We start from the raw sequence: 20,940 nt of genomic DNA on the forward strand, positions 1-20,940 counted from the left end.
ACGGTTCTGTGTAACAGAGCTGGATTTGCATCCCCCCGGGGTATTTTTATGGCTTTGGCACTCAAAGCTGGCTGGCAGCTCCTTGAGACGATTGTTTTGCTGCGGGTATGCAAAACCAGGACAACGACATAGTTTTTGTGATGCTGTTCAGGACGTTAAAACAGGGAGGCTTGATTTCTAGAGACACGCGGGCTATGCCTATATTGTATGTTTGGAGACTGAGTCAGGGAGTGAGCGAAAAACCTCACGTGCTGCCCGACTCAGCCCGCACTAGATGTAGGATGTCTGCGGTGCAGTAGGGTTAGCCTGAGCTCAGGCTACCTGCGCATCCTCCCTGCTCTCTCTCTGCGTGACATCAGGGCTTTGCGGGGAAAGGACCGATGTCGGCACAATACCAAGTGGGATAGGAAAAAAAGTAAACTTACCTTTCGGCCCATGTACTGCGGCATGCCCACAAGCTCACCTCACATCTATAAACATAACCTGAGTTTGAAGAAGAATGATTTTTATATGTAGATATGTATACAAGTGTGTATGTGTGTATATATATGTATATATTGCTAGAGGTACCATATTTATTTAAGTGAAAAAAACCCAGGTATTAATTCATTTTAAGGAATTAATAGTGAGGAATAATCACAGTTCAGAGAATTCAAAAAATGGGATCTGGGAGGAGCAGGGACAGAAGCTGGTGTGCTCTGCAGGGAAAACCTGATGGCGTAGTGGAGTATGTGTGTGCAGAATTGCTAGCCTGGAAAAAAATATTAATGCAGTGTCTGCAAAATAAGCAAAAACCCTTTCAAGTGAAGGAAGAGTAAAGCTAGAGAGTGCTGCAATATTGTATTATTTTCTTCCCTTCTATTCCCTTATGTGATTCATTACACTGATGCCTTTTGTTGGCGGAGTAAAATAGAGTATTACTCTCCCCTCCCCCTCATAAACAAAGGTAATTTTAAATTTCTTCCCTTTGAATAAAGCTCAGGATGAGTCAAGCATTTCCTCCCTAAAACATATCCATAATCCCTTTGGAATCCAAAAATCAGAACACCCAGCAAAACAAGACTGCTTTGTCCATGTTAAAGTGTAGATGGATCTCATTCTGCGGTGCCAGGATCTGCTTGGCCAGTCCGCATTTATACTCCCTCTGTTCTGCTTAAGAGGGTCTGGAAGATTAAAAAGCTTCCTGGATGATTGACATTTCTCCAAAAGAAGCAGAGATGCAAGGATATAGTAATTAGAAAAATGGCTCAGCTTTATTCCCGCACTGAACTTTCACATCGCTTTGTGCTTCAGCAACGAAGAGATCCTCACACACAGGGGGTTTATGCTCCAAGAAGCAGTAACCAGACAGTATCTTTATGCTGATGTCCCTTGTCAGGCAAGCTTGAAGCTCTCCAAGCGGCATCCCTTCAGTCAGCTAGAACCTCTGCTGATTCCTGAAACCCAGTCTCCATGAAAAGGAAGCGCAATTCTTTTGTGCCCATTATCTGCAAAACACAAGTTATGCCTCGACATTGTCAGAGCTGTTTGATTCAGCCAACTTTTGTTTTGCGTGGCGTAGCTTTGGCAGTGTCCCTGGCGTGGCTGAGGACCTGCTACTCCTTGCTGGTTACCGTTAAGGATAAGAACGAACGGTGGCGCTGAATAGTCGTTATTACCTGTTGAAGAAGTGAAAGAGGGAATAAGGTGCGTATGTGTGAACAGCAATCATAAAATAAACTTGGATACAAATGATGAGAGTTTTATAGGCCGATTTTAGATACCCTGCCTTCCACGTCAGTCCCTTTTTAGCCAAAATGATTCAGTGGGCTAGAGTACTCGCAGCCACCGGTAAACTTTAGCTTTGAGAACTTGGGGGCATTTGTATCACCTGAATGTGGTACTTCATCATCATTTTGCCTGAAAAGGCTTGTTTTGTTACTCTAAGTGAGAAAGGAAAATTGCGTGTATGACATAAGAAATAAGAAAACTACAGATGGGAAAGATGAGCCAGGAAGGGGGTTACATCAGGGCAAATGTGACCCATTTTGTTTTGTTCGTTTATCAGGAGGGAAAGATTAAATTACATATGTTAATGAAGCAGTCTCATGCATGTTTAGTCAAAAATATTGAAATCCAGGAACGTTAAATTTGGCACTAAATTTTAATAGAGATCTAAATTTGGAGCTACTCATGTTCTTATGGTTAAGCAAGCACTTAATTGCTTTGCCGGATGGGGTTCCAGTAAGAGTATTGCTACCGCTGTTTTGTTGCATTGTTAGTTGAGAGATTTTTGCAGAGAGCAGGAGTTCAGCATCCACCGGTTTGCATGAATAGCTTCCGCCCACTAGTCGGTTAAGTCTGGTGAAGACAAGATTTTTGATCCCTTTTAATGTACACCCGGTCACATTTGGCTAACGTGCTGTTGCTGGGACAAGGAAAGGGTGTATGTGTCGCGCAATAGCATTTTCTTTAATAAATCAAAATGTTTTCTCATTTACCTCAAACCATACATACGCTACAGGCAAGAAGCTGCTGTATATTTAATGTGAATAACAGAGCTATTATATCAAGTCCATTCCCAGTGTACTTCCTCTGACATCAGTGACTTCAGTGGATTTATTCCAGGGATGGATTTGGCTATTCCTGTTCTGTGTAGGTAAATCTTCAGGCAGTGCTAATTAAAAGAATGTCAACTGATTTTACCATTCCATTATGCTGGACTTTGTAAAGGTTATTTATATCATTCTACATCAGGCCCCAGTGAGAGAATATTTCTGGTGGCAGTTCATCTGTTAAAATAGCTGCAAGAAAATGTAAACACTGGAACTAAAAATAAAACTTTGTTTCTCAACAGAGCAAGTGACAACCACATGCATATTTTCAAATTTTAGCATTTTAATGTTTACTGAATAGAAATTGCATTGCTTTCATTATGCTTTAAGCACTGCTACGTTACTGGTGGAGTAACTACTGTTTAGTAGAAGTCAGTTGTAAATGTACCATTATCCACAAAGACTTCTTGGCAGAGGTGGTGGTTCTTTCCTGTGCTTTGATTATCTGCTGGCTTGAAAAAAAGTGACACAGAAAAAGTTTTCTGGTGTGTGTTTATTGTTGAATATAGATTTTTTGTGTGAGCTGACTGTGACCCTTGTCTGAGATTATTAATAGATGACCTTACATTCACATGTTTGTGCTCAGACTACGTTTGTTCAAGCACATTCTATAAACCTCTACAGCAAGTTTTTCTATTACAAAGCACACGTGACTAAGCCCTCGGTTAAATTAAAAGTTGACTGTATCGTTTGAATGTTCAGTTCACTTCCTTTTGTTCCAATGCAAGCATAAATTACAGTGATTGTCCTCTCAGTTATGTCCTCTCCCTTTTCTAATTAGGCATTGTGAAATGCTGGAGATAACATCTCAGTAACTGCCCATCATGCAGCATTGCAATGTATTCTTCAGAATGGACAATGTCTTGCTGAGCAACTTCTGTAAACATCTGGATCTATCACAGGCTGTCAGGTCTCAGCCTCAGTGCCTGTGTTCACGTTTTTTGACAGTGGAGACAAAAAAAACCTCTTAAGGCAGCCTTAACTGGTAAAAATGGTTTATTTGCCAATCCTTTACTACAAATCAGGGCTTTTTGCACTAGCATTATATATACATTAAGCTTCTAAAAGCAAGTAAAACACCTTGAATAAGATCAATGCTGTATTGGTTTGCTAGTGCCAGAACTTTTTGACTTGCTGTTTGATGGGGCTGTTTTGTGCATGAAAAAAAGGGTTGGCATAAAAGAGACTCTAATCTGCTTTTATGTGATGTAGTTCTGATTTTATATTCATTGTCTTACTCCTGAAGTCAGAACAGTTTTTAGAGTAGCGTCAGGATGAGTTTCGGGTGTGCTGGCTGCCCACAGGCCCTGCACGACTGAGTGCAATGACACGCTGGGCACCCTTTCTTTGCTTCAGCCAGGTCTGGGACAAGGCAACACGGAGCTGTTTCATTCGGGATTGCCACCACACGTACCACAGTGCCACGGAGGGGGTTTTCTATGCAAAAAGCATCTCTACGTAACCGTAGGAAACCTGATGATCCAGTGCATCTAACAACAAAAAACTTTTCTGGTAACGAGAAAACTTGTATTGGACTTTTAAGATCTTTTTCTGTCTCCAAACTCCACAACGGTTTCATGCTTGAGCCAGCAATAATCTATTGTAGTTTATTCAAGTGGCTACAGAAAATATTATTGTCATGGCCGTCTTTCTCAGGTACTTGGATCCACATCCTTTCAGCGTGCGCTCACGATACAGTTGCTAATAAACACCTAAGCATCCAGTGGCACACTCAAGGGCTTGCGGTGGCATTCATTTCTTTGGCTTGCTTTTTGAGAGTGACAATGATTTTCGTAGGTTTCCAGCCTGTAATTCAGAGACACTCCTGTCTGCCCAGCTAATGAAGTGAGAACAACTCTCTCCGTAATGCACTAGTTCTTTCCTGAGTAACACGCTATCAAGAGACACTCTGAGGCTTGGGCATCTTTAAACATGACAGTCATTTATATTTAGAAGCTTCAAATTAAACAGCATAAAGGAAATGACATAAAATGAAAATATACAAACTCGCAGTACTCGGAAAGCAGCTAGTGGATTTGTTCATGTTGTTGGAGAGATTTGGTAGAGAGACAGATAGACCAAATAGAAATCTTACCAGCATCCCCGGATAGAAACCACAGACTGACAGTTCAGCCCATCATTTTGTAGAATATTCTCAGAGAAGTGTTTTCTTTGCAGCTGAGAAGACAGAAACACATTATGCGTGCTGAAAGTCAGTGCAAGGAAACAGAGCCCCGCAAAACATATCTAATATAGGTTTGATTTCCTGTGGAATGCTTTCCAGATGTTCTCTCAAACAGGCCTCTAAAAAAAAGGTCTGAGGTAATTTTTTTGCAAACAGAAAGAGAAAATTCTGTTTTGTGTCACTGCATCTGAGAATCACTGTTCTAATTTTTATTGCATTAGCTTGTGCTCAGGATTTGCACCATATTTTTCAAAATCGGTTGTATTACACAAAAGGTCAGTGATATAAAAGTATTTATATTACCCAATTGCAAATAAATCATACTTGTTTAGAGTCACATTTGAGCTTAGTAGTTTTCCTTAAACCCAAAGGAGCCCTAATTTATTAAATTAAAATTACTCTCTTGCACGATCTTGAGTCACTTAGAGGATTTCACTAACACTGATAAACTATGAGATTAGTGGTTTTGTTAGTGTTAGTGTTAAGTGTTTTGTTCAGTGTTTTGTTAGTGTTTTGTTAAGTTCTTTTGATTTTCTGTAGCAGACTGTGTAAAAAGATCTAACAGATCTGTAGCAGATGACATGAGCAAGAGGAAAGGGTAACATTAACAGAAAAAGGTACATAACTTTATTTTGCTTTGCATAAAATACAGCAATAGAACATGGGTGTGGGGCATGTTTATTTATAGAGCACTCGTTACTCAGAAGATTAGTTTTGTTAATAGAAGAATAGAAAGAATACAATGCTTGTACTGTTGATTTTAAAATATAGACATGGAAGTGTATAGGTGGAAATATTTTTCATTTTGCATGACTGAATCTCTGATAGTTGGCTCTCCGTTATCTGGGGTGTTAGATGCCTTGAGGGCCCCTGGTGAACAAAAAGCCTGGGTGACACAGGTACTGGCAGACACGGTGGGGAACACGGTGCAGCCAGCCAGCCAGCCGGTTTGGGTTGAGTGTGGGTGCTCAGGTGAAGGAGCCAGCTTTGGTGGGCTGTTGTGTCTGTGCGTGATGCTCTGAGCAAGCAGTCGTGACGCTCAGAGGCATCTGAGGGAATCTCATGTGGTCTCTGGTTGTTTCTGCATCCAGTTATTCCATAAGCCAAATAGGCTGCCTGCATGTAATTGGGGATCGTCTGTATTTTACTTCCAGATGAACAACACGATTTTTAGAGATAAATCAAATACAGAATCAAATATTTGCGCGGGCTGAGGCTGCCAGTCATTTAAAATAACAAAACAGAAGCAAAACCGGATAAAAAGCAGCTTCTCTCGATTAGTAGCTGATATTTGGTAACCAAGATCCTGTAATGGTTTCTGTCAGGGTTGCAAAAGATTTGGGTTTGCTCAAGTGAGAGAAACTGCTTTCAATATTCAGGTCTTGGGAGACAAATGGTCTGCCATCAGATCTTTGCTTTTAGAATCATAGGGTCATAGAATTGTCTAGGTTGGAGGGGACTTTTAAGATCATTAAGTCCAACCATCAACCTAACACTGCCAAAACCACCACTAAACCATGTCCCCTTTTTTACCCTTCCTTCCCACTTCCCAAAAAGTACAAATGCTGAGCTGTGTGTCAGGGTGCAGTGGGGGCTGGGGGCTCCCTGGGCTTGGTGGGGACCCCCCTGGGACAGGCAGAGCAGGGACATGAGTGCCCTCAGGCCCAGACACTGTCATTATTTGAGAAGGGGCGACCAAAGAAAAAATAACCTTTTTGCTGAAAAAACAATAGCGGAGGTGCTGTTTAATAAATATATATAAAAATGACCATTTCAAAAAAATGTCAAAATTTATAGTTGCTCACAGGTGCTGAATGGTGTGTGTATGTAACTAAGGAGGTATGAGATGTATTAGTATTATTCAGCTCTAGCATCTTTTAATGAAAAAAAATAATAATGGGTCAAAGCTCTATTACTTAGTGGTGGGAGGGTCATCTCTCTGATGCTGGAGCTGCTCTGAGGCTTTTTTCAGCTCACTGGTCGATAGAGTTTCTTACATAGCCTTTGCCTCATTTTCTTGCTGCCCACTCACTGCGTGCTTATGAAATGAAGAGAAAATGAAAAGCTCCTCCAACAATGAAGCCGTTAGTTTGGCCACGTACCAACCCCTCTCGCCGCTATTGCATCCCAGCAGAAATAGCACCACCCAAGCTATACGGCAGCTATTTGCAGCTACAGAGGAGGATACTGCGTTTGACCCCCCACAAAAGAAGAACAAGTATTTTGGCTTGTTTTTTTTTTCTATAATGGTGTCATTTATCACTGTGACACGTATTCATTGACTTAGTCTGAATTTTTTCAGTGTCAGATTTATACTTTGCTGTTTTGAATATTGATGCAGCACTTCCCTTACGTGACTATACTGTGTCTGCCAAATGGTGTCTAGACGCTAGAGCAGCTTTGACTAATTAGTGTAGTCACCCCAGTCGCTCAGCTTTGGTATTTACATACTCTTTATATTACTGCTGTCGAGCCAGAAGTAGGTGCCTAAACAAGCATAAACATAAAGAGAGGTGGTAGTGAGCATGTCCAGTCTTCATCTAACGTCACTGGGGTGAGCGCGGAGGACAGAAGCCACCCTAACAGGGCAAGGAGTTGTAATCGCCCACTTGGACATCACAGCGCACGTGAGCGCAAGCAGCGGGACATCCGATTCAATGTCCTTCTTGGTCTGAAGATCACCAGTGCAAGGGCAAGGCAACGAGAGAAGGTTTCTCTCTCTGTCTTGGCTCGGCCCCTGTGTAGCAGCAATTAAACGTGCATACAGCCAGGGAGAAAAAAAGTAAGAGAAATCAACCCCTGCCAGCCCAGCAACAGCGGGACTTCTTGGGGAGGACTCATGGCTCGTTTGCAGAGCTTCTTTCCATAGGCCAGGATTGACACCAGATCCAAACTAAAAATGCAGTTTTAGAAATTTTCTGCCACTTCATCATTTATATCATGCTTTTAAATATTGCACCAGTACTGAAGCTGAGTTGACCAACTTTAAAGAGGGAGAACTGATAAATATCAAAGATAATTTCAGAACATCAAAGAACTTTTACAGAACCTTGAGAATAAAAAATGGTGAAAACCTAATCAATGTTGCCTACGCAACAGGCTGTGCTAATATAAAATCGTTGCCTCAAAAATTATATGCAGATTAAACAGAATGCTGCTATTAACAAAGCTTATTTGTAAGCACAATTTGAAAGTTTTGATTTATCCTGCTGAGTATTTGAAGAACCACTATCATAAGGAAAAAAAATTAACTTTGTTTTCTTTGTATTTTTAACTGTTACAAATGATTTTACTGGGGCTAATACAAAGCATTAGAGAATAGCAGGTTTGGGATTTTTTTCTCTTCTTCTCGGAAAGACTGTTTGTTGTTTGAGCAGATTTTCTTTGAATTTGCCAATAGGATTATTCTTATTTTTTCAGTTAGTGGTATCCAAAATATTTAAAGCAAGCTTTCCAGAAGATCTGCAGTTTACTTTGAGGAGATTTTCCAGGGCTATGGTAGGTACAATAGGACTTTGTGGGTTTTTTGCCCTACAAAGAGAGGTATTTTTTTCTTTCAAGGAGGAAGATTTCTGTGTGGTTCTCTTCAGTTCCTTTTTTTTTTTTTTTATGCAAAGGAAGGGGAAAAAAATCATTAGCGCTGCTGTGCACAAAGAGGATTTGTGATTCTTCAAAAGAAAAAGAAATTAATAGTTCCTTTTAAATTTGGTCCTGCTACATGTTATGCACCATATAAAACTGCCTGCCTCTCTCCAGCCATCTAAAGAATGGATACATATATGTACATTGCACGTGTAAAACTGCGCATTTGAACGCCACACGTGTTCCAAGTTCTCTTTGTTCTCTAGATTACCAAACTGCTCAGTCGTGGGTTAGACACTTACCCACGAGTTACTGCCTACAAGTTGCTTCCTGCTGAAGGAACACTGTTAGCAGTGTGTGTCTTTTTTATAGGACCGCTATCATCTGATTGCTCTGCTTCAGCATCCCTAGGAGGATTGTCTCTTCTAGACAAAATGGCTCTTAATATCATGTGCGATACTTTAGGACAAATGACTCTATGGTTCCTAATTAGGCTAATTTGTCTCTCTCTAGATAAAGAGAGTACCACTGTGTTGGTATTGCTGATGAGCACCGACTAGAAATGTTTGGGGCTAGATCTTCAGTGAGTGTTAATCAGCAGGTCTTTGCTGAAATAATGGAGTTATTTTATGGCAGATGGAGGTCTGTCTCTGTTTTTGTTTGCTGGCCTTAACTTTGTCTCCGGTGGATGTGAGTCCACATAAAGATCAGGTGTAGTTAACAGCTCAGGAGAGAGTGAGAACTTTAATAGTGTGAAGTTTGGATGGCTCACTAGGGAGGAGGTCTATGATGATGTCCAGTAATGCTTGGACCAGAGCTATCGGAACTATATTTGGCTTCTGAAAACTTAAATGTGCAACATTGTCAGATCATTACCTTTTATGACCACCAAAATTCCTTGGAAATTAACATGGAAATCAAGCTGTAGGCAAAAAGGATCAGCAGAGCAATTTTTAGTCTCCTTTAGGGTTTGCAACAAATACATTCTTTAAGCAGACTGGGTGGTAAATGACTGGTGTTATTCCATAGTTATCAGTCCTTAAAAACATTTGGAGAAGAGGAATGTATTAAATGATCTCTGGACCAATGCACCTAATAATCTAAGGGAGAACTGGACATTTAAGAATGATAACATGATTGCAAGAAGTGTTTTTCAGGATTATCAAGGTGCCGATTGTATAATTGCATCTCCCAAAAGATTTCTTTGTCACGAAAATAATGAAATTAAAATCTGCGGAGCCACTTTGTTTTAGAAACGCAAAAATACTGCACATACAGCAGGCTTGCTCTTTTGACCGTGGCAAAGATTTTTCATACTGGATAGATGTAATAGGCTCTCTTCTGTCCTGAAACAGACTTCACCCAGGTATTAGCAGAATTTGTAAAAACCTTAGAAACTGTCAACTGCCTTTGTTCCCAGTTGCTCGGAAGGCTGGATCCGAGCCACTATCTTAATTATTGACTGAGAGAGGCATCACCGCGGTGACATCGGGTTTCCTTGCCCAAATTATCTTCATGGTGCTGCTGTTTTTCTCTTACCATGCAGTGTGGTCCATTTCCTCTCAGCCTGTCCCCTGGTAGGTACAGTATATATTCACCAGCAAAGCAGAGATTTTCTGGAAATTTAGAAATTTATGTATACGTATAGGGCATCTTGAAGGATCGGTAGAGAGCTTGACTTTTTAAAGCTGTTAAAGGTAACTGTGTACAGGTGTCCATCTCAAGGTTAAATGGTTAAAAAAGGGAAGGGAGGGAGTGAACAGCTTACAGTTGACTGTGTTTTGAAGGCAACCATGGATTTGCTGGTGTCAGTACAGTCAGCAAGGGATAGAACTGAAAAGAGGTCATGAGAATAGCTTGGATAAATTCAGGTACAGTTTGCATACAGTCTATTTATAGGATGCTTTCTCAAACTAAGCCTGTGAACCTTTTGAAGTTTGCCCATCGCTACTTTCAGGCCAATTAGTGATGTACAGCCAATCCCATTCTGAGATAGGTAAAACAATAAAGCAAACAAAGATAATTAGTCTCTGGAGCATGTAAACAAATAAAGTAAATCACTTGCAAATCACTTGTTTCTGCTAACTTTTGTGTTTTCGTTGCAAAACTAGAAAAGAGCATTTATATTGCAAATCTACATAATGCTAAAGCAGTGCTGAAAATGCGTAGGTTATGCTATTCTGATTTTGAGAGGGCTTTGCAAAGATTAGGCACCTGATCCTGAAACATCACTGTGCGTTCTTATATGCAAAAAAACTTTTTCACCTCTTTTTCACAGAAGAGGAGATCAAAGTTGGGAGGTTAAATAATTTTGTTCATGGAGATAAAGGTCTCAATGACACTTTTTAAATAAACAAAAGTCACTGCTCCGAGTTTACAAGTCTAAGTGAAAGCACGAGTGGACCTGATGAGAGCAGGCTAAGATGGGCTGTAGGATGTGGGACCTTAACCCACCTCAGTGATGCCACTCAAATTTTACAGACCTGAATGGGAGCGTTATGTGGCCTCTAAAGAGCAAATAATGGAAGAGTTCCTGGCTGCTAGTCCTTTTCTTGTTTTCCAACATTGCAGTGATCTGCTAAGTGCAACAAGAGTCCTAGTCTTAAAGCACTTTCTACAAGTAAGCAGTGCTCTCTCCGTCTTGGATGTGGGGTAACTGAGGTAAATGCAGATTATACAGCCAGTCAGCAGCAGAACTTGGTGCAGAGCGCACATTCCCTTCTGCTCAGCGCTGGGCTCAATAGCGTAGACTTGGGATAAATTCACATTTTACAAGAACAAATAGATTCTCAGTACGATGGCTCCGGGAGGCGATGGGATACAAATAGATTCTCAGTACGATGGCTCCGGGAGGCTCCGGGATGGCTCCGGGAGGCAGTGGAGATCATCCCAGCTGGATCTGCAGGCCAGTCCAGAGCTGGGGTAAGCCCATTGCCCGGAAACTCAGGGCGGTACCAAAGCAGGTCCTGTCTCAAGTCATGTAGTAGGAGGACTCTGTGAGCACAAACATACAGTTTTGTGTAATCAGTAAAACAGCAGAAACTGTGTTCTGAGTCTGTAGAAGAACAGATTCCAGTCAGAGTTCAGATCCGTGCAAAAAGACTGCTCAGTTGATAAAATCGCTCTTTGTCTTTTTTTTTTTTTTTTTTTTGGCATGAAAACGCAGAGCATTTCTTTTAGTAAAGGACAGGCGTTCCCTGTTGTTCTGTCCCTTTTTACTGTTTTCTTACACTTTTTTGTTCTGACTTCAAAAATGCATTCTGGAAAGAGATGCGTCTTAGCAAGAGGCTCTCATCAGCCGAAATGTGTCCAATACATATTTAAGTTAAAGAATATTAAGCCTTGTCCAAAACCAAAGAGAGTGTAAAAGGTAAGAATGCCCGCAGGCTTGATTTTTAAAGATATGCATTTTTCTTCACGTTGCAGATCTCGCCTTGCAGATTTCTTCACAAACTGCCAGCCTGAGTCACGCTCTGTTAGTAGCTGTCTGAAGGAGAACTATGCTGACTGCCTCCTCGCTTACTCGGGGCTTATTGGTAAGAAGGCAGGGAAGGGTGGGGGCTTGCTTGAGCTAAGAAAAACACCCAAACTATATTTTGAAGGCCCACGTGAAATAAAAACTGTGGAACATAATACTCTACAATATGACACTAGGCAAAATTCTCCACCTAAGTGTGTTGGCACTGTTTTACCTCACAAAGGTTCCTGGGGTAAATTTGTACGTTGCAAGGAAATTAAGGATAGGATAATGAGAGAAGAGAAAGGTGCTTGAATCTGAAATAAATTCAAGCGTACAAAGGGAAGCTTATTAAGGAGGTTGAATTTGGACAGGACCATGAAGTAGGAAGTTGAAATGAACAAGTTGAAACTACAGCTTGGCTGATTTTGCAGCTGTCGTCACAAGGTTGGGTAAATACCTCTTGGTCTTCAGGGGAAGTCTGCAGGATGTTTGAGGAACGAGACAACAGGCCAACCCCACCTAGTTTCACTTCCAGCTGCTATTATTTTCATGATGTCCTTCTGTCCACTCTAAACGTTTTCTAAGATGTCTGTCAATGGAGGTGAACGGAGAACAAATTTATCTTCTGAAATCCTCTTCACTCCCCAACATAATTAATTTTCTTTGCTGTCACTTTCCCGACTGTCAACAGGGACAAGGATGCCTTTATGCAAACCAGATTCCATGTACCACACGCATTATTTGATTCCTGAAAGTGAGAGATCATCTCAGGAAGGTGAACTTGTAGAAATACCATCGTTGGGCAATAAAGAATAAGTGAATGTCAAAACTCTGAAACAAACGAATTTTAAAGGCCACCAGATAAGATGTTTTTAAGCTTACAGCCTGCACCTGCTGTGATGCAGTAATATCCCCTTCTGTTGGGCGTGAAGGTCCCAGCTGAGGCCCTGAAGCAGATCCTGCTGTTAAGTAAATGTCTCTGGAGATAATATCCAAAATAAAATATTTCTAAAATAGGTTGGTTTTGCTGAAAAATGACTGAAAGCTATATTCACTGCCTTTTTGTTACCATTCTTATTACTCCAGCAGCTAACAAGTGAGGTAAGTCCCTGTGGCAACTGGTAAAATAAGATGTGATGCTTTCAAAGGATATGCTTCTATGACTTAAGAGATGAAGACAGTATGCAAAGGGTATAACATATGAACAGTTATGACAGAATGTCATTTGACTGTAAACCAAAGAATTGAATAGCCTTGAAATCTGATCTAGTCAATGAGATTAAGAAGTCTAGCTGCTGGCAAAGGGTAAGTGTTGCTAATAGATACTTCTGGGTAAGAGCTGCCAAGAAGTTCTTGCTGGACCTGGTGAATTTTGCTGGCGGTTTTGTTGGATCCATTTTTCAGTTTAACCCCAAGGATGACCCAGTTTAAATAGTCAGGTGTTTTCGTGCTACTGTGGATGACCGTGCTGCAAAACACTGTCACACATCAGAAATGCGGAATGGATCCCTAACGAGTTGAAGTCAAAAGGAGTTCTCATTTTCAGAGGGAAAAAAAATAATTTTTCATCCTTCCTGCTAGCCCCTAGACACATGCAAAAAGATGGGTACTGACTCGTGTTACAAGACTTTTTACTTCTCGGTAGTAATTCTGATAAACCAAGACAATTACCCAAGCAAAATTTTTATGTGCTTAACCGGTAAATTCCTGCTTCTGATATCAAGCTGATATAAAAGTGGACTAAATTATGTGAAGATCGTCAAACTTGTAAGATGCTGAGATAGAAATCAGAGGTACAATCTTTCAAATGTCTGCTTAATACATAAAACACAGGAAGAAGAGATAGATAGATAGACTGTGGGTAAGAAGCTGTTACAGATCCATTCATTCATCAGAGCGTCGGGATCTCCAGGTGTTTTAATTAAGATAAAATATTGTTCATTAAGATAAAACATTATTTCATTTAGCTGTTTCATTAACTGTAGCAAAAATGATGCCTCCATAGAGTTTGTTCAGGAAATTGAGGGTTCTCTATGGAAGGTACAGTGGATGTGATTCTGCTGTCGCATACAGTGATGTAAATCAGAGTGAACTTCACTGAAATTACTGGAATCCCACCTGAAATAAATTACTTGAGTGGGAATAGTGTCAGGCATGCTCTGTATCGGGTGCTTTACCAGTTAAATGGAGAACAGTCTACATAGGATTCTGCAAGGTCTGCGTCAAGGTGTATATGTGCAATTTTAAAGTTACATATATTTTACAAGAATTTTGAAAATCTGAATTCATTGCTTTAGGGTCCTTGTTATAGTAGTAGGGATAAAGTAATATTTTTAAAAAAAATTTAAAGGAAAAATATAAAAATTATTAAATGTAGAATAAGATTGGAGATAGCCATGTTTGAGATTCAGCCTAGTTAAGCCATCTGGACCTGTGTGCACTCCCACATCAGTTCGGTATCGCTCTAACTGCGGGCTTCAAGATCTGCTTTAGCATTCACTTTCTGACACGTTTTCACTTCTTTTCCATAAAATCCATCTAACTTCCCTGGGATTCCCAGGAATTCCATGAGAGTTTATGCGAATAAACTGGAGTCGCAATGGGCCAAAGGAACTTCAGTCACACGCCGCTTCTCCTGGACTCACCGTCCATCTCCGCATTCTTAATCGACCCTAATTTGAGCAACGTCTTGGCTGTGTTGAGGTCAACTCTGCTTTTGTCTAGAATAGGGAGACCTGACTGCCTACTACTGAGACAGTCACGGAACTATTTGGTAGAGAGAGCACGGAAAACCAAGCATGTCCTATTTTCCTGCCAGCCACCATGGTTTCTCTGATCCGTTAGTGTCCTTCAGCAGAATTTCCAAGATGCCAGCTAGCGGGGGGGAGGAGGGGAAGGCACACACATTGCGGGGAAAACAGAAAATCCACCCCAGGAAACCAAGCATATAATCCGCTTGGGTTCACATCTGCCCCCGGGTTTAAATGACAGGCTGATTTTCTACTAGCTGCTCTTTCAGCCACTCTGGTTTTGCTGGATGTACGGTTTGTGTGCTGTGTATACACATTCTTTGTCCTGTCTTTCCTGTATTCATCAGCCCTAATAGTAGCTTCGTATCTGTTAGGCGTTTAGCCCCTTCCTCGACCCATTTTAATTACTTTATTACCTCTTCATGATAAGAAAGTCTTACCTGTGACCTTTTTAATTTCCTCAATACCTTTCTGGTTTTTTAACCCTTCAGTAAGCATTTTCTAATTAGCCTTTTTTTAAGCCTGTTTTCTTTCCATTTGCAAAATCCTCTTGATTTTCATTTTCTCTTACTTCTTTTCAGATCATGTCACATCGTTGAAATAGTGTACTGAACCATCAAATAGATAACGGACAGATATTGTCATTTGGACAGATATTTTCATTTGATTTGTTTTAATTTAACATAATTCCTCATCTTATTTATCTACTGTCAAGTTTCCGTTAATGATGCAAATGATATTTGCCTATTTTACTAAATTCTCTACCTGCATTTAATAAATTTTGAGCTGTGCTATTTACTCTCGTGCTAATCTCATGTAGGATTTGAGCAATTATTACTGCAACTATCTGTTAAAAGTTGGAAGCAGATAAAGGTATGGGATTGCATTCTAATTCAAGAACATCCTGAAACAAGACAAAAGATGCTTTTTGTGAGTTTGGTGGTGGGGCTGCATTCATTTTCACATACATTACTGCCTTTCTCAGGCCAGCCCCTAGTCACTCTTCTGCATTGTCTCCCACGTCATGTATGAAGCAGTTTGTACGTTGGTTTGTTCAGTTCCCAGCGCTGCCAAGTGACTGAAAGGCTATTTGACATCATTCTGTGATTTGTGTTATGTCTAATGCTCCTTTTTTTTTAGCTTGATGTTTGATAGCCTTTTCCTGTGTGTTGTCGCAGCCTCTGGCACACTGGACCTATGGACCAAATTTTCTTTGCTAGCGTACACTTTGGGTCTCTAATGTTTATCCTTCATCTATTCTCTCTTCTTAATGACTACTTTGATGTCAGTTTTGAGGAGCTGTGGTCACATTTACTCATGATATATGGCCTGTCCTAGAACTGTAGATTACCAAGTGAGGAACGTGTTTCCTGAAACAGCTGTCATCGGTCCCAGTCTGGAATACCTGCCCCTTTTTATTTCATTTTCCCCGTTTGGTCAGATAAATAAAATAAAAGTTCAAACTTCCCAATCCTTAGGGAAGTTTGAAATCTCTGACCTGCTGGGGTGATGCCTTCGGTGAAACTACTGGTTTGAGTAAGCGCTGATCATATCGCAGTTGCCTGATCCACATGAGTGATGAACAGTTGCTGTGTATCTTTTAGGAGACAAAATGCATTCTTTGGTTTCGTTTCATTCTTGGTAGCCTTGAGTTGACATATAAATGTGAGCATATTTACCCAAGAATTTGTAATAGAGTTAGAATGAACCTGTGCTTCCAAGTTGTTGACAATGTTTAGGGAACACTCCCTGTACTGAAAAAGCAGTGACACGGCAAGATTAATAGTAATTTATTGCCTGCAAAGAATCTACTGTACAGTTTTATGCACGCTGGTTATGTTTTTGCTTTGTTCGTTGTTGGTGGTCCCTAACAAGCACCCTGGGGTCAACGCTTCTCCAAGACGCATGAGGGCTCCTCTCAGCATGACTAGTGTTCCCCTCGCTCATGTGTTTCAGAACTGCTCTCCCTGGCTGGCTGCGGAGCCAAGGAGGAAGCTGAGGTCTGGATGTCTAGTTTCAGCCATTTATTTGCAGCTAGAACAAAAATGAGAAAAAACACAAGCGAGGAAGAAAAAATGGATTTTTAGAGCGCAACTGTAAGGGTGCAGATCTACTTATTTTTTGATTTGCAGCAAAGTCATTTTAAGAGGTTCCCACCTTCTCCCGGTCCATCCCTCCCCTGTGCCGTGGTTTTCCTCCTGTCAGATCTGCTGATGCAGCTCTATGTGGGAATGCAATCTAAACCTTTTTGGAGGAAAGGAGCAAGTCTTTAATGCATGAGTCATGTTACAGTCCCTAAGGAGGTTGCATTCAACCAGCGGAGGGTGTGAAGTACGGCACAAGGCTGGGTGTCAGAGGGCGAAGGGAGCCAGAAACAGTTGCGTCTGGGGACTTAAGAGCCCTGCCATGGGTCTGCGTTGTGAATCCATCCCTGAATACCCGACTTAATACGTTTGCTATCTTCTTAGTATGGAAAGAATATTTCAGTACAAAAGTTGCTCACAGTACTGTGCTTCACTCTTTGTTAATAGGCACAGTGATGACACCGAACTACATAGACTCAAATAGTCTCAGCGTCGCCCCATGGTGTGACTGCAGCAACAGCGGTAATGACATAGAAGAATGCCAGAAATTTCTGAATTTCTTCCAGGACAATATATGCCTTAGTGAGTACAAAATTAGATATCTTTAAATGTGTTTTAGCGTGTTGTCTGGAATTTCTGTACTGTTAAAGTACGTTACGATACATCAAGGACGTCTCTTTGCACTTTGTAAGCATGGCTCTGCTGTAGGTGTAAGAATTAAATAAATGAGCAAATATACCTGATACTGTGGTTTATGGCCAAGATAGCAAACATGAGAAGCTCTTGGAAAAAAATTCAAATAACAATGTTGTATCATATAGAACTATGTTTACGACACAGATCATGGTCGGACCCTAACAGTCAGGCAGCATCTGTACCAAAAAATTGCAACACCTAAGGGGCTTCTGTATAAGTTAAGAACTTCATATAAAAAAGACATGTAGTTTATGATATGAAGGATTTGCTGTAGGTAAGTATAAATTGGATTGTGTTTGCAATTTATAGCCGAGCTTCAGGTTTTTTAGGCTACTTGATCTCAGATGCCTGGTTTTAACACAGGTCTGGATGGTACCTATTTTCAAGATTTTGTTAAATTATTGATTTTTTTTTTTTTTTCAGTTAAACTCACTTCCAAATTAGGGACTATTATAAATTTCAGAATGGCTCAGTGGAGCCGATTTTGGCAGGTTCTCTTTTCAAATTTCCTGTCTGCCTGGAGCAGCATAATTGGATGATGTGGAGTGTGCATCAGAGTTTTAATTTCAGATAAATGAGGAGACCAAAAGAGCTTGGCTTCCCTAGCCTAGCAGAACAGAAGTTGAAAGGATACATGATTGTCCTCTGAAATTGCATTAGAGGGGCAAGCCCAGGGAGGGAAAAGGATTACTTAACTTAGAGGATAATGTTGGCACAAGGTCAAAAAGGGAGATGTTGGGCATACATATTTAGGCTCAAAATTGGAAATTTTTTAACCGTCAGACTAAAGTTAAGAAATAGGCTTCCAGCAGGAGTTTTCTGGGTAAAAAGTTTTTACCGGTTTTAAAAGTCATCCGGCAAGGATGGGGTTAATTTCCCCAAGGAGCCGGCAGGGGAGGCAGGTATTCCATCCCACGTGACCCATGCCCGGCTATAAGAGGCGCTAGCCGGGAAAAGGGAGTCAGTCGCCACTCGGGGGCGTGCTGTGCGGGTGTGGTCGGCGTGCTGTGCGGGTGTGGTCGGCGTGCTGTGCGGGTGTGGTCGGCGTGCTGTGCGGGTGTGGTCGGCGTGCTGTGCGGCGGTACTGTAAACGCGTTCTTATACTCCTTTATCGGTGTTATTGTTTTTCTTTCTTCTTCCCTTTTGCTGTTCTGTTAAATTACACTATTTCAACCCGCGAGTTTTGCCCTTTTCTGCCAATTTTTCCCACGGCTGTGGGAGTCGAGCGAGCGGCTGCGTGACTCTTTGCTGCTGGCTGAAGCCAAGCCGCAACAATCATATTTCATCAGTTTATGAAAAGAAGCACACATTGTTGCTTTTTTCAAATATGGCAAATGAACTCAATGATCCGGACTCCCCCATCCAGCCCTATATACTAATGCAGGCTTCAGTCTGTATCTTAGTATAGCGGTCTGGAAATCTCTAATGGTAGCTTCTCAATAGGCAGCATGTTGGGAGGACATGGGGAGATTTGCGTACAAAAAGTGAGTGGCTCGAGGTGCTGTTTGATACACTATTTATTAAGCTTTGGAAGAATGAATCAGTTACTCAAGATTGTTTAACAGAAGTACCCAGAAAACAAGGCAGACACTGATTGGGTAAAAGTAAACAATATCGTATCAGACCTTCTACAAGCCTATCAATCTTAAATTCTGGAAATCCATTTTGAGACTTTAGCTACTTTGAAAGTCAGTGTCCTGACATTCATTTACATACTCTAGAAATCCTACTGAACCGAATGGGATTCAGTATATCTCCCTATCTGTTCAAAGGCTTTGTTCACATCTGCTTTATACTGCAGTAAAAAGAATTGACAAGTGGGGGGAAAATCATAAAGCAGTGAGTTAGTTAATAAAAATTATTGAGAGGACCTTCACTAGAGCAGTTAGACACTTGAAGCACCTCCTTATAGTCATGGTTTTTGAGACATATTTGAAATATGTATGAAAATTTTATATATAAAATACACATTGAAATATAATTTATATGTTTGAAATATTACAAAAATATGAGGAGGGATGGAACACCTCTGCTATGAGGACAGGTTGAGAGAGTTGGGGCTCCAGGGAGACCATATTGTGGCATTTCAGTACTTGAAGGGGGCTTATAAGAAAGATGGGGACAAACCTGTTAGCAGGGCCTGTAGCAATAGGACAAGGGGTAATGGTTTTAAACTAAAAGAAGGTAGCTTCAGACTAGATATAAGGAGGAAATTTTTCACGATGAGGGTGGTGAGCCCCTGGCCCAGGTCACCCGGAGAGGTGGTCGATGCCCCATCCCTGGAAACATTCCAGGTCGGGTTGGAGGGGGCTCTGAGCAACCTGATGGAGTTGAAGATGTCCCTGCGTGTTTTCAGGGGGTTGGACTAGATGGCCTTTAAAGTCCCTTCCAAATCAAACCATTCTGTGATTCTAAAGTAGAATTATAGAATAGCTCAGGTTGGAAGGGACCTATAAGGATCATTGTGGTGGTGCAACTCCCCCATTAATAAATTTTGAATTGCTGCTAAATCGTAACTGTGTCAAATATTTCCATCCGTGACAATCATCAAGTATGATTCTATGAAATAATTAAAGACTAATTGTAAAGACCACTTTTACTTAGAAAACTGGAAGGACTGTATGTATTTCTGTGATCCTTCTTGTAATAATAGAAACAGAGTTACTGTTAATTTAGGAAATAGTAGGAAAATTTCACTTTATATATTGCCTTATTCAGATAAAAGCAAGAAAAATATCATTGCACTCTTCCCACTTTGTGTCCATCAACCCAGCTGATTGTGGTGCTTTTTACGAATTCTTCTCTTTGCATGTTGGAGTTCTAAGAACTAATATCAGAATAAGATACATCTTTTTCAGATGAGAATTAAATGTAAATTATTTTATAAGGCAAGGAATACCACTGAGAAGAACTCAAGTTTAATAACTTCCACATATTAGTCCCCAGTGAAATTGTTTGATTTCTTGTACAAAGAATGTGAAATAAGAAATCCCTAAATCCATGTTGAATCCCCAAAGACCTGATTAAAAACTGTTTTTCTATTTGTTTATAAAAACCCCCAACCAATTTACTCTTGCCATAAACACACTCTTTAATCCCATGAGACTATCATAAGCTTTTTAACTTTTATATTCTAAAGTTTTAGTTTAAGCATGCTTCCCTCACCTAATTATGCAGATTTTGATTGAAAACTGTAAGGAGAAGATTGTCTTAGTTAAACCATTTTGTAGTTATAGGCATATTAGTTTTACTACAACAAGCTGTAGAAATAAATTAATCTTTTGCCTGCTCTCTGCTTTTAGGTTGCTATGTAACATCACCTCCCTGAATTAGGACATAACATTCAAACTGTATTTTAAATCTTGAGAGTAAATTTTTGAGGCTTTTGGATGGTAACAAATATGATTACAGTAAGTCCTAGAGCTTCTGTCAATAATTACTGGGAACGTTACAAAGAAGAGGCTGCACCAGATAATTACATGACCCCAGACTCCCAGTTCGTGTTTCTGATATGTTCAAAATTAAGACACGTTTTTCAGCGTAAAAATTGCGTTTCTATAAATACACATTTTCAATGGAAGAATAATCA

The 20,940-nt window shown here is 40.5% G+C and overlaps 1 protein-coding gene across 1 annotated transcript in view; it reads left to right on the forward strand.

Moving 5' to 3' along the window:
* The window catches only part of GFRA1 (GDNF family receptor alpha 1), a gene marked incomplete at its 5' end in the record, with an annotated part of 145,238 nt that overhangs the window by 97,958 nt on the left and 26,340 nt on the right, over positions 1 to 20,940 (forward strand). The window contains 2 exons of the mRNA XM_082486271.1: positions 11,788 to 11,897; positions 17,103 to 17,237. Coding sequence (XP_082342397.1) covers positions 11,788 to 11,897; positions 17,103 to 17,237 — 245 coding nt within the window. The remainder of the gene's footprint in view (positions 1 to 11,787; positions 11,898 to 17,102; positions 17,238 to 20,940) is intronic.

The sequence above is a fragment of the Vanellus vanellus genome (genome assembly GCF_965231255.1).
Source record: "Vanellus vanellus genome assembly, chromosome: 7".
Classification (NCBI taxonomy): Eukaryota; Metazoa; Chordata; class Aves; order Charadriiformes; family Charadriidae; genus Vanellus; species Vanellus vanellus.